The 14,632-nt window shown below is 37.1% G+C and overlaps 1 protein-coding gene across 2 annotated transcripts in view; it reads right to left on the bottom strand.

The window, feature by feature from the left end:
- LOC100891819 (phospholipid-transporting ATPase ABCA1) overlaps positions 1–14,632 on the bottom strand; it is a 74,096-nt gene that overhangs the window by 6,616 nt on the left and 52,848 nt on the right. Inside the window, exons 28-45 of one of the 2 annotated variants that reach the window (XM_030996818.1) lie at positions 14,109–14,178; positions 13,516–13,733; positions 12,696–12,894; positions 11,707–11,847; positions 11,040–11,162; positions 10,355–10,474; positions 8,691–8,845; positions 7,807–8,033; positions 6,823–7,080; positions 6,153–6,282; positions 5,180–5,257; positions 4,541–4,710; positions 4,004–4,181; positions 3,180–3,295; positions 2,340–2,490; positions 1,075–1,201; positions 509–635; positions 64–184 (exon numbers count right to left, since the gene is read on the bottom strand). In XM_030996818.1, coding sequence (XP_030852678.1) covers positions 64–184; positions 509–635; positions 1,075–1,201; positions 2,340–2,490; positions 3,180–3,295; positions 4,004–4,181; positions 4,541–4,710; positions 5,180–5,257; positions 6,153–6,282; positions 6,823–7,080; positions 7,807–8,033; positions 8,691–8,845; positions 10,355–10,474; positions 11,040–11,162; positions 11,707–11,847; positions 12,696–12,894; positions 13,516–13,733; positions 14,109–14,178 — 2,709 coding nt within the window. The remainder of the gene's footprint in view (positions 1–63; positions 185–508; positions 636–1,074; positions 1,202–2,339; positions 2,491–3,179; positions 3,296–4,003; positions 4,182–4,540; positions 4,711–5,179; positions 5,258–6,152; positions 6,283–6,822; positions 7,081–7,806; positions 8,034–8,690; positions 8,846–10,354; positions 10,475–11,039; positions 11,163–11,706; positions 11,848–12,695; positions 12,895–13,515; positions 13,734–14,108; positions 14,179–14,632) is intronic. The other variant, XM_030996819.1, reaches the window with a different exon arrangement.

Genomic DNA, 14,632 nt, shown 5'->3' with positions numbered 1-14,632 from the left:
TCTCTTGTCAATGAGAAACCCATTCACATGTATAACTTTGGATCTAACAATGTGGAATCTTACTTTGCTGAGGTTTTCAATGCGGATGACATCATTCATTGCCCGTCCTGTGAGAACCCTCTGTCGCTCTCTTTGAACGTCATCGTCATCTTGCTCAGAGAGGGTAGGTGTAGGAGTAACTTGCCTGACATGGCAACAAGAACAATGATACAAAATGAATGAATACATACCATCAGAAGTATATTAATTTAGACTATATTCATAACTACACAAAACAATCTGTATTTTTCAAAGTCAGGCCATATACAGCAGAATTTTATCTTAAACAAGATATCATTGGATATTATTGCTCTACCCCCCCCCCCAAATAATTGTGAGGCACATGTAGAAAATTAATACAAGAAATCCAAAGCCCTCCCAGCCCCCCTCATAAAAACAAAACAAAAATGAAAACACCTTGAAAGCCCCCAATTATTATTCTAGAGCCACTCCTGCTATCACTGCTTACCTGGGTGTAATGAAGAATCTATACTCAATGAGGAGGGTGAGAATGAAGAAAACAAAACCTTCAATGAAGAGAGCAAAGAGGTTCTTGCCAAGCTGAGCCCACTTCAATGGATCAGGTGCAACATAATCTACAAACAAAACAAAAAGAAAAAGTACAAATGATATTCAATTACAAAAGTTAAAGCATTTCAATAAAACTATTTGTATGCGTTTATACATGTAACTTCTTGTCATATATAAGTCATCAACAGTAAACATAAATGTGCATGAAAAATACTGTGAAATACAATTGATCTCTAATTGACAAAATGCACATTGTAAATTTACTTGTAGTACAGAAGGTAATAAACCATGTAATGTTTTTAAAAAGCGATTTATAAATTGATTTCCCCTTTTCTTTACTCTCCACTGTACGGCACTTTGTCGATACCAGTGTTGTAAATTGCTTTTGGTGTAATGGGGACCTTATAGGTGTTTTGTTCTTTTTCAGCTAAAAGTCTATATAATGGAGCCCCATTCACTTTCTTCTATGTGTACATGTCAGTAACAGTTTTGCACAAGACTGACCTGTATATTCACTGAGTACATCTGCCATGAGTTGATTAGACGCCATGTCCATCAGGCCACGCCCCAGACAGTATGGAGGGAAGAGCAGGAACACCTTCTTCAGAACCTCATTCACATTTTGTAGATACTGAAATCAAACAACAAGAATAGAATGAAAGATTAAGCACACCACAGGGCTCAACACTAACAGGTGCCTGGGACACCTAAGACTCATTTCACAAAGCCTTTTCTCAATGACAAATGACAAATATCAGTGACAAATCTGCTGATAACCAATCAGAAGCAAGGATTTCAGTAGCTTATAACAAAAACTGTCATTTGTCACTGATGACAGGTTTTGTGAAACACCCCCAGGGTGGTCAAAATCTAATTTCGGATCCCCAAAATTCTCAAACTTTTGCATACGGCTCGAGCATACCTGCTCTAAAAAGTTCAATCATTACCTCTTCCAAAAAAAAAAATATTGTGGAGTTGTGCATAACAGCACAGATCCTATATACAGAGTAATTGTATGAAAAGATTTAAGCATTACAAGAACAGAACATCTTGAATTTATACAATATTAAAACAAAAAATAACCAATTCCATGCTTATTCAACTAGACAGGGAGTACAGAGGAATAGTACATACTTTTCGAAATCTTATTCATAAACATTTATTTCCTATCCACTTTTGCTTTCAATCTGCCGGTACTAAAAGAAACCCAAAGAAAAAGTATCCATAGAAAAGTGTAGAGGAAAACAGATCCATAATGGACAAACCATACTTTCATTTTGAAAAACAGCTGTAATACTAAAGCCCGATAGTCTTGATTTTCTGATTGTAGGCATTGATTACATAAAGCAAGAAGCCTAGCCTCCACCTCCCACACATTGTACATGTATATGTCCTCCAGCAAAAAAGCACAAATACAGACAGCCCCTCTCTCTGTCAGGTGTTCTGCCAAAGGCACATCCACACAGCACAGCCTTCTTGAGTTCTTTCTCCATCCCTCTCTATCTTAAGCCTTCTTATTCAATAGATCTGTCACCTTCCACAGACAGACAGACAGACCACAGACAAACACATACAATAAACAATCAACCAACCGACCAACCAAACAGGGAGTGGAGAATGTGCATACATTGTGTGCAGGTAAGCCTGAATCCGATAACCGGTGTAATAATATATCTGTAAAGGGCTTTGAGAGTGCCTGCAGTGCAGAAAAGCGCTATATAAGAACTAGCTAGTATTCTTATTATTATCTAAAAAGATCTAACACTCACCTCATCATCTCTGCCCAAGAAGTCTAGAATATAAGTAGATAGTACTGTGGTGATGCCTACAAGCATGTTACCGCATGCCATGGAGAGGTAGGCAGTACTGGGGACCTGGAATACAAACGCTGCTGGATATGTCATAGGGGTGATGGCCCAGCTGGGGTAATCAAACAAAAGAAAGAGAAGAAATTATATCATCGTAATGCTAATGACTACATATGTGATCGGGGCTGGGTGTCCGGACACTTGACAAACACAAAGACTTCCCTTTTGCCTTCGGACGATATACATTAAAAAGTACTAACCATCATTAATTTGTTTTGCAAATGTAGTCATAAGAATATATGTATTACGTTTCCATTACAAATGAATCGTACAGGATTATCTTTACTGGGCACCATAACACAAAGCTTAGTAATTGATCATACGATTGATTGTGCATAGTGATCAATGCAATCAATCCCAAAAATCAATCGTATGATTGTTTGGTAAGCTTTGTACATGGCCCGGGTCGTATACATACATTACAGAATTAAGAGGCAAGATTGTTTAATGCCAATTATTTCAAGAGGGAAATGAAGAATACAAATCCTCAAATTGGCAATAATTATCAAAACCCCAAAACATTGCTTTCCCATAAAAACTGGTCATTGTAACCACTTTTAACTACAGCTAATGTTCACAAGGTTCATTTCATATGTATTGATGATGGTACTGAATAGAAGATGTCTAACGGAGCTTCATCAGAACAAGTGATCATTAAAAGGACATCCAAATGTCCTTGATACATACACATGTATGGTAAGGATGATTTCATCCCGGACTGAAAAATGCAGATTTTCTTACCCGTATAGCACCAAGAGAAGGATGACGGTTGGTAAGCTATCACCACTGGTAAAGGCCGTCATCCTGAAAGCGAGGAAGATGGTGACCGTCAGGATGGCTGGTATCATGTAGTTAACCTGATTACAGGAAAGAAAAGATGGAAGGAGAAATGGAGGATATATATGAGTGCTTGTCTGAGAGAGAATTCCTTTCAAGGTAGAATTGATAGGTCAAGAAAGACATTTACACTTCTTTCTCTGGTTTAGGTCTTGAAATTTAAATAGAGAAAACAAAAATAATGGAAACTGCCAGAATGGTATATACAGTATGCCATTTAAAAGTACAATGTACTAGCGTGGAGAGAGAAAGAAAAAGATAGGATAAAATATGGATATAGATACATGCAGATAGATACATGTAGATAGATAGATAAGGAGGGAGGGCCAGGCAGATCCAGAACAAACGGATACTGAAAACTAAAAGAGCAAAGGCACTTTGTAAGTTTTTGCAGTTTTACACGCCCGTACAGTCTTCTCAAATTATGCTATACACTGTAGTTCTGTCAGCAGTTATAACCTAATCTGTCAGAGACAAGAAATCTGCTAGTATTTTCACAAAAATCATTTCAAAATATTTGCGCCACATAACAACAAAAAATTATTAGCAGAATAAAGGGTCGAACAGATACAAAATGGTTACCGCTGGTTCCAAGATTTTTTCTGACTTGTTTTCAATTACAAAAGGGAGCATGTGATCTTTATCTACTGGGTGCAAGCCAAACAATTTCTTTACAACAATTGAAATCTCTCCCAGGAAGCCTAAAATTTCATGATACTAGTGCTTACCATATCCCAGCAGAAGTTGCTTATCCAGTAGACTGTGGGATTGATGCCGCTGACCATCTGAAGATGTTTGGCTTTGGAGGTACGCTCGCTGATCAGGAATACTACAAAGCTGGCAGGAACAAAGGCTAGCGCAAACATGACAAACATGGCCACCGCCAAATTGACTGATGATTTGGACCTGCAGATTTGGATTAGAGAAAAAAGTGTTGGTAATTAGATATATTATCTTAAATGGATGACAGATTTTCTGTTTTGTTTGGCACAGATGTCTTTTGGCAAGATATTAAACTAAATTTGCCACACTCCACCCAGGTGCGTTTAATGGGTACTCGGTAGGAAGAAATTCCTTTATGGCTTGAGCGCCTTTCATGGTAGCTCGGCTAAACCCTGGGTAATAATATAATTGCAGGGTCCTCAGGGAGAACAGTATTAATACTGATGAGGCTACCCTGGGTAAACGAGACATATTATTATAATTACACATGTACATTTCAACTTTTCTCTAGAGCAGTTTTGATTCCACATTGGTGAACCTACCTGATCTCATCATCAATCTGAGAGCTCGTGAAGTTGATAGGATGGTTGGTGACAGTGATACCGTGGTACTGACTGCTGTTATCTGAATCTATATGGGCCCTCAGGAGCAGGTTGTTCATCACGTTCATGTAGATGGGCAGTGCATGCCATCCGTTGTTATCCCACCAAACCTAAAGATAAGAAGATGAGAGAGGGAGTATTTGAAAATTGAAGAATTAAAGGACCTTCTAAATGAGACGGACATGTCCATTGTAGATTGCATATTTTCAATAAAACATCCAACAATACAGGTTCTTTCTGTAGAAGTTCTGGTTTACATATAACCTATAATCCAAACACTTAGCTGTGGCTGAAACAGTTTGTGTTGAACTATCTAATTATTCAAAATAAAAACCCTACAAAGAAGGAAATATATAATCCCTTATAAAATATAGCTTTGATAACATGATGTACAATTACAAAAACAATAGAAATGACTTCCAACTTGTATTGAACAGTTATGCTTACTTGTACACATCACTTTTCTCAAGAAAACGGCCATAAAGTTCTCATACATGTAGCCTGTTGAGGAATTGGTCTACACCTCAACAAAAGTATTATGATACAGAATAATCATTGCATAGGTTTTGATTAGTTTACCTTGACATTAGATGGTGTAGTAAGGGAGGTGAGAACTTCATACACCTCACGGATTGTGTCTGAGGATGGGAGGAACTCCTGAAATAAAATACAAAGAGAATGTGAATCACCATGACACAAGTTCATTCATATAATATAAATACATAAAGCACTATTGTGGTTCTGAATGAAAATAGATGTCTATCTGAAACTTCACTTTAATCTATCAGCCTCTTTCTCACGTATGTTTACAATTTTTTTTAAAAACGAGAATAAAACCCAACAATTGTTAGCTAACATTCTTATTAAAAGCTGTGAGCCAGTAAAATATCTTGTAATTACTCTCATTTGATTACTTAGCATGGAAAACAATCACTCCAAAGTTTGCAGTTTCCTAGCTAGCCTTTCTCTCATGGGAGTCACCATTTTGATTAAAATAGTTCCTTGGATAAAACTCAGAAGTGTGTAGTAAACAAATTTCCGATCTAAAAGTACATTGCAACTACTACAAATACATACACTACACCAAACCCTGTTAATGCATTTCTTATTATCTACACAAAAACAGACATCCTTTTTTCTGATTTAAAGGGATCCAGTAACTATGTCTCAGATCCTTAAATATAATCCTTGATTTAGCTCTTGCTCCAATTATAAACCTTCAGGGCATGCATAAATCCCATGAATTTACAAGCTGATTGCCTATCTGATTATCAAGATATTTATGATTGGAAATCAAAATTAAATTTTGCGTTTTCCGAACGGTTTTCATAACACAGCAGTCTATTGGGTAAAATGTGTATGGTTCAACCGGTCACTCAAAGATTTTAACTTTTTTGAGAAACTTCCTTATCATTTTGAAACACAATTTTTTTTAGGGCTTCAATAGTACACCATATCACAAACACTGATAGCACGTAGGGCCATGCATCTCAGATTTAACATTGTTAAACGATGCCTTTAAAACGAAATAAAAACTGTGCTGAGTACTCACCCTATTTGGATCACCATCTCCTGGAACGGTAGAAACATTTCCTCTCATCCATTCTCCGATGAGTTGCCTGCTCTGATTGATTGAGATGAGCGCATCCTCGTTGTCCTCTATGAAACTCATCCCACCAAACCTAGAATAATGAGAACAAGAGATGGAAGTTACTTTGTACGGTTTGCTGGTGTATATGTTATTTCGTCCCTCGAGAGAGAGAGAGAGAGAGAGAGAGAGAGAGAGAGAGAGAGAGCATTCCACAGCATATGCCCTGGATTGGCAAACATTCTCTCCCCTGCTTACTATTTTGCTTAAGAAGATCAAGTAATCCAGAGCTTTGAGAGTGTAAAGATCTACTACTTCACAGGAACATGAACTTGTTTTTTTAATCCATATTATGTAAACCTGCTCTTGAAATATCTGTATTTCTAAGCCTGAGTACATCAGTTGGTTGGGCGGAGGGACCATTATGGTTACAATGATTAAGTTTGCTCTCTTCTTCCCTGGCCACCATCTTTTGCACTCAGAATATTGCTACAAAACTTTGTATTTGTATAACTTGTGTCATTCAAATTTTGTAATCACCATGAATATATTGTTTTTTTTTGTTATATTTCTTGAAAGTGCCGAATAAATAATAAAATAAAATAATTAAAGATCCTGAACCACTTGGACCTACCTATTGAGAATGAAATCTTCCATGGTCTTGACCAGATAGTGGCTGACATTCACACTGGTCATGTTCTGCAGGTAGTCTGTGGTAGCTTCCCTTCTGGTTGGTGGGGGCGGTCCCTCAGCTCCCACATCGCATGACTGGAAGCCTTTATCACAGGTACAGGTGAGATTTCTGGACTCGTAGTCCTCGTACAGGTAGTCTGGGAAGGATGGCTTAGGGGATTTCCCCCACTCGGTCGCTCTGTGAGGCTCACATGGATAACTGCAGACAAAGAAAAAAATAAGAAAAAGTGATGATTCAAATTTATATGATACTACTACTACTAATAATACCTAACACTTAATACACTCTACATAGTACAACTATATCTCAGCATTTATTCAATACAACAATTACAATGTATTTCCATCAAAATTAAAAACAGGCATTTGCATTGAACCTGCAGAATCAAAGCAATTTTATTTTGATGACTACTTTGCTGTAACCCAAATATGTATATGTATATGTGTTGATCTGCACTGCTACATGTATGATGACAACCAAGATTCAAAGTTTCCAAGCTGCAATCTTAGAGTTGCAAATACATCAATTTATTTTTCTAAAATTTATTTCATCATACTGGTTAATTCATTTCTATTTATTCATCATATCGTTCCTATTTACACGAAGTGACGGTAGTGAGGAAAATCGCATACAATTTGCGTGACGATTTTCCTCACTACCGTCACTTCGTGAAAAATGGGACGATATGTTACACACCCAATATCTGATTTGGACACAGACAAATGTTATCTTTCCCTACTTCCTCATACCTTTCTTTCTAATAAGATTTTATTGAAATAAAACTCATCCAATATCAGAGTTGGAAATTCACCAACTTAATAATGTTCTAGCATTATATACCCTCCTTTTTAACCATGAGGAAGGCGACCTGAGCTAGATGAACCTAATTCATCTGATAAAATAATCTTTAAAATTAAAACTCACCCAATATCAGAGTTTGGCATGCATCGCACACCTATCCCTGGTCCATTGACCAAGGCATCCTCCATTTTGGCAGAGATAGAGTTATTGATGTTATCTTGACTGTAGAAGACATAGTTATCTGAGCCGTAGAGCCAGGGAACAAGCCTAAGGGCTGATGGTTGCTGGATGGGAGGTATCAGGGTTGCAAACAGCATGGAGAAACAGACAAAGATGACTGGTAGCATCACCTGGATGGATAGAGGAGAAGTGTACATTGATAAAAAAAGTTTCATAGCAAACAGAAGTTGTCTCATGAGAGCTGTAAAAATGTGTGCTTTGTTGAACAGTATAGCATGGATTCTATTAAAGTATGTGCTCATGAATACCGGAAAGAAAACTCCTTAACAAGAACGCTCATTAACATATGAAGCCACCTTTAACCTCCAACTTTTATGCAATTTGAATTGTAGTACTCATACTATAAAACATCTAAAACTCCCTTAAATACAGCCTTTCTTACACTCATAAAACAAGATGAGGGTAGACCGAAGCAATTGACTGTAATTGTAACCATAATTATTTTTTTGCTATTGTGATAAACTCTAAATCTGATAGCGTATTACAAGCATAATTAAATACAATCAATTATGATTCAGATAGATCATTAATTGCTTTGGCTGATAAAAAAACTTGCATGTACATGTAATACTATTGTAATTGTTATCAATCATAAATCTCTGAGAAACAGGGTCATGGAATCTGTCGCATCTTCATAATCATAAACTGATGGCAACAGTGGGATATGCTGACAATGATCAACAGCATAATGTTTCTTCAGAGCCAGAAGGGTCTCTGTAAAGTTATATGAGCTAATGCCCCTCTGGCTCTCAGCAGATGATGTATACCTGAGCAAGGAAGCCCTTCTTGCTGCGTCGAGCATGGTGGAATCTCTTGAAAAAGAGGGCAGCAAACTGTCGTCTGACCAGCTGGAATCCGGTCACTCTCTTGTCGCTCAGATCCAAGACTTCTTGAGCATGGACTGGAGGAGCAAGGATGGTAGCTGCAAACAAGACATTATAAGAATAAATATTAAACAAAAATAGTGGTAAATAGTAGTAGCAGGCTCTAACATCTAAACATGTTCTTGATTGCATTGTAATATTGGGCATCTACTGAGGGGCAATATCGAATAAATTTTTTATATTGAAAATTTGTAATTGTATAAGGAATACTACATGTACATGTATAAGAATGTGCAGTACATACGGTTTACTTTGGTTTTAAGACTTGAATGATAAATAAATGACATCAGTATCATATCATAATGTAGAATCAGCAATATAACAAAAAATGAAAAATAACATTGCATTCCACAAACATGAACATTGTATTAATCTAAACAAGCTTTATATCTGTGTTCCACCAACAGCATGTAAATTTATGATTTTTTAATCTGAATAATTATTTCATTTTGAATAGTGAAGAGTAACTCATATAATACAAAATGCATATTCATAATAGCTAGCAAAAATGTTAAAATTGACAACTAATCTTGAGCTCTGGTATGGGAATCGTATCGAGAGAGAGAAAATTGCTATGATTTATTCTGGATTGTTTATCCTGTAGAAGATTGGTTGTTTGAACCAGTGAAATATAAACAAATGCACATGGTGTCAGCCTACTTACCCAGATTTCCTTCTCTTTCTATGCTCATTACTCAGCCACTATACATTTTCTACCAAAATTGTTTGGCACGTGTCATTTATTTGTAATCTTGAACATTCAGTGTAAGTTTCGTTGGATTCTGTGAGAATTTGTTTTTGTTTTACCAGAACTCAAGTTAATCTTTAATGCTGATCATCAACAAGCAAAAATAACACATATGTGGACATACAGGCAAGCAGAGCATAACAGATTTGCAGTGTGAAGGGTGAAGAGGCACGCTATGAGGTTAAGCATAAATGAAAACAAAACAGATGCAGTGTACTTGAAAACAATAGCAACATAACAAAAAGTAAATGATTTAAACATGATTGACACAAAAGTCACACACACAGGTGAAAAACAGAAATGAAGAGATGCAAAGAGACAGGTTGTAAACAAGCATCCATTATACAGACAACAGCAAAATCTGCACAATCTGAAAGCAACGATTAACAATGGTTGAGTAGTATTACAAAAAAAACAACATTCAATTCAGAACATTAAACAAATCAGAGCCATACCTTCCATCTCATTGAATAAAATCAAGTGACATGTACATTCAAGGTTTGACTGTTTGACTGTACATTTCAAACCAAAGTTGCTCATTTGCACACTATTCAATGTTTCAGATATCTACGGTACTTGACCAGCCTCAGAGACAATCAAATTTCATCCCTCTTTCATACATACATGTACAGCATGCTTTTGCTAATGAGCCTTTTTTTCATATAGGTAGTTGATTAATATCTTTGACATTTGCACGTTTAGGTCCATACATATAAGGTGCATTTCGTGTTAGTCGGCAGGCAATGTTAATATGATGGACGGTGCAGATATTTGATAGGATTTCTCCATCACTGCCTACCCTCTTGTTGACTGAAGCTCACTTGCCGGGCATGACCTTTGCCCTTTGTTTGACCTATGACATTTGGTGTACCATTACTTGCACCATCTGGGGTCTGGGAGCTGTTTACACTTGCTTGTACTACGGTGGACAAAATAAAGTTGAAAACTTTCAAAATATCTATGTGTACATGCAGTTTATAATTAATGATCTGAAATTTAAAGATCACATCCTTGTACCTCAAACCCTTGCACAGTGGTAACAACTAAATGAACTATACAAGTATATAGTGTATAGACTTGGTAGGCAAACATTTGAGACAGAAGAACATCTTATATCATAGACATTTTATAAATGAAGTTTACAGAATCTTATATCTGCAAGGGTTGGTCTACTCAGTATTGCACACTCACATTGGTAGAGAAGGAGAAACACAAACATGAAAGTGAAAGCCACACCGTTAACTTCAAATGAAAGTTCATAAGATTTCCCAGGTATGAAAATATATGGATAGCGTGACAGCTAAAAGAAAGAATAGGCCAGTGGCAAAGTAGAAGTGAGCAAAATAAAATAAATTTGAGACTTTTTGCTCTGCAATGTACATTTTATTCATCTATATCCCTGTAATGTACATGAAACATACAGTAGCTAGAAAATGTAGAAATGACTTCATTGACATAAAGCATGATGTATAATTGTGACCTACCATCCAATTGACTGAAGCTGACCTGGCGGGCGTGACCTTTGTTTCTATTGTGACCTTTGACTCTTGCTGGTATGCTGCTAGCAACTGCTCCTTGAGGTTCTGAGCTACTGACATCTGCTGGAGCTGTACTCGGCGATGAAATGTTTGCAACAGAAAAATGGAAATTGGGCACAAATGACAACACGACAATGGACAGATGGTATTAAGCCTTTTTGAAAAAGTAAGAAATTGGAATACTACAATGCATGTTGAGTATCTACTGCTATAAAGATGACACATGTATATTAAATGGTATTATTTATAACTTGTAATATGTAGATGCATGTACATGAAGCTTCACAATAAGGCAAATATCATCATCACTGTGTCGAACAACTATTATACGATGCATACCATATAATTGCCTCTCTTTTTCTAGGCACTGATTTCCTCCTTCTGATCCTCTCTACATGTACATGTATTACAGGTGTAGAAAGGAAAGTATGATTTACGAAATGATTTGGTCTGTGTTTGATTACAAGAAATGTTACATTCAAACATTTGATAAGCTGTCAAGTGAATTACTTTCTGAAAATGTACTAAATATTCCCCTAATTTGAGCACACTGAATGAATGCCTTGAATAGAATGATGACATAGACCAGATGAATACTACATTGCTTGAATACCTTTGTGAGTTTGCATGGGTTCACGTTGGAACTGTGCCATGGGAGTGGAATCTCCATCGACCTCTTCCCCGTCTCCATCTCCGGAAGCATCTTGGGGCGGGGCAGGCTGGGCCATTGCTTCTTGGTGGACAGCATCAGTCACTGGTTGATTGAGAATAAAGGTTGGAAGAAGATGGGTACAGATTTGCCCATAAGACTGATGTATAGGCATAAGACTATGGCTGAAGGCATCATATAATAATGTCTTCTGATACTTCCAACATGTATCGTTAAATTCATCTTTCATCATCATAATCATCTTAACCACCAACATCATCTCCAACTTCATTATTACTGTCATCATCATAATCAACATAAAAATCCACAAGCTGTTCACAATAATCATCATCACTATCACCATTATCATCATTTGCAAACAGTCCATGATTCTCACCCTTGGTGCCGAGTTTGATGGACGATGCAGAGGCAATTCTATAACACCTTCTCTTGAGCTACCTAATGTATGATCAACATCACTGTCATCTTCAACGTCATCACCGTTATCATGATCATCATCACCATCACCACCACAACCACCATCATCATCCTCATCATCATTACCATCATCACCATCATCATCATCATCATCATCATCACCACCACCACCACCACCATCACCATCATTACCATTATCATCACCATCACCATCATTACCATCACCATCATCACCATTACCATCATCATCATCATCATCATCATCATCATCATCATCATCATCTTCATCATCATCATCACCATCACCACCACCACCACCACCACCACCACCACCACCACCACAACCATCATCATCATCATCACCACCACCACCACCACCACCACCATTATCATCATCATCATCATCATCATCATCATCACCACCACCATCATCAACATCATCATCTTCACCACCACCATCATCATCATCACCATCAACATCATCATCATCATCATCATCATCATCATCAACTCACCATCATTTGCGAGCAGCCCTTGGTGCTCATCCGTGATGCTGAGATTGATGGAGGATGCGGATGGCATCCTGTAATGCCTCCTCCTGATACTGCCCCTCCCCATGAAAGGGCGTGGCAACCTCCCTCCGTCCGTTGATATGTCAGTATCTCCTGGCTCCATGTCTACCATCTCATTATCCTCCGTCACTGCCAAGAACACCTGGTTGGAAGATTACAAGAAGAACTCATTATGATTATCTTTAAGAAATATTCATGTACACAATCTGTACCAAAAGGCTCCGACTATGCAGATGCAAAATGTACATGTATATGCATGTACAGTGTGATTGGAATAAGTACATTGCATATAGGTTGGAGTGCTCTTGTACAAGCATTCACATATTACTTAACAGGTGATCAATTGATTTCATAAATCGACAATATGCATTGCAGTATACATGTGAAATAAAATGGAAGGTCGTAGAACATGAAAATGATAACTGCATGACATAGTAACTAATAAGGTTCTTTATAAGAAATAGTTATTATTACAAAGAGGTTCATTTGATTGGTGATGTTACTTAAAAATATTGTCGTACTGCATCAGCACCAGCTATGTCATATGTCTAAAGAAGTCTGAAGCATGGCAAGTAAAAGCTTACCAAAACAGATGAGTTTTCCACTTATCGTGAAGAAACAACTAACTTTCATGCAAATGTTATAATTTCTAGAAATTCTAATAAAGAAACAAGAGTGGTAATATAACTGAACTACAACATGTTCAATACTCATTGAAATGTGTAGAGTGATACCAGCTCTGTTTGACCTCTAATGAACTGACCTCTTCCAATGATGTATCTGAGAGTCCATAGCTGCTGATGTAAAGTTTATCCATATTCATCTCCAGCTCTCTGAACATCTTTGAGAGCTGCTGGTTGCGAGCCGATGTGAGAGGCAGCTGGTAGGATATCTCCGTGCCGATGTTCTCGGCCACGGTTGCCTTGGGAACAAACTTCTTGATGAAGGCTGTGATGACTGCTTCACTGCAGTACCCCAGGTCTGATAAACAGGAAATTCAAAAGAAATCTATTCAGTTGAAATCGCACCTCTTGCAACTAAAGGTTTGGACAATACTGAAGTTTTGAAGTTGCAATACAAACTGAATAATAAGTTTAATAGCATGTAAGATAAATGTGCATGCATTTGTCTTCAAATTTAAAAAAGACTCACAATTATATTTAGTTGCTTCTATAATCATGTTTTTGAGCCCTCCAAATTGATTATATAAATGTGTTTTCATCCTAGGTCCAAAAGTAACATTGACTAGGAACTAGAAGGAATATACCAAGACAGGACTTTCTGGCAGACATATGCATGTAAAGACAATTTTTCTTGAGTAGTCCTAGATGTACATGTACATGTAGATCCCCTTACCTGGTACATCACCCGCTTCACTGGCTTTCTCTGCATGAATCACATCACCATCACCAGAGGTTAGATCAAGCTACAGGTCACAAGGTCAAACATAGAGAATAAGTTTATTCATTTCCAAATATACACATGCTTGACTCACAAACACTTTATCCTGTGTTTTTAAAGTAACCATTCTGGAGAACAATCTCACACCAACAACTCTATTTTACCAATGAGTTTATTCATTTCCAAATACATGTACGCTTGACTCCCAAACACTTTATCCTGTTTTTCTTCAAAGTAACTATTCTGGAGAACAATCGCATCCCAACGATTCTATTTCATGACGATTTCACAGAAATGATGACAATGCATAAAATATTCTCCCATCTACAATTTGAGAGGGTACAGCTGCAGGTTTTGGTACATTACTTCACAGGATTTTTTTTTTACAGGCTAAGATACTGGTAGCTATTTGAAACGCAAACAAACAAACGAAACACAATTCAACAAATAAATAATAACAATAAGAATGTTCAAAGTAT

Source organism: Strongylocentrotus purpuratus, unplaced genomic scaffold, assembly GCF_000002235.5.
Source record: "Strongylocentrotus purpuratus isolate Spur 01 unplaced genomic scaffold, Spur_5.0 spur5_scaffold_3, whole genome shotgun sequence".
NCBI lineage: Eukaryota > Metazoa > Echinodermata > Echinoidea > Camarodonta > Strongylocentrotidae > Strongylocentrotus > Strongylocentrotus purpuratus.
The sequence above is the reverse complement of the archived record's forward strand: the minus strand, read 5'-3'. Positions and strand labels throughout refer to the sequence as shown.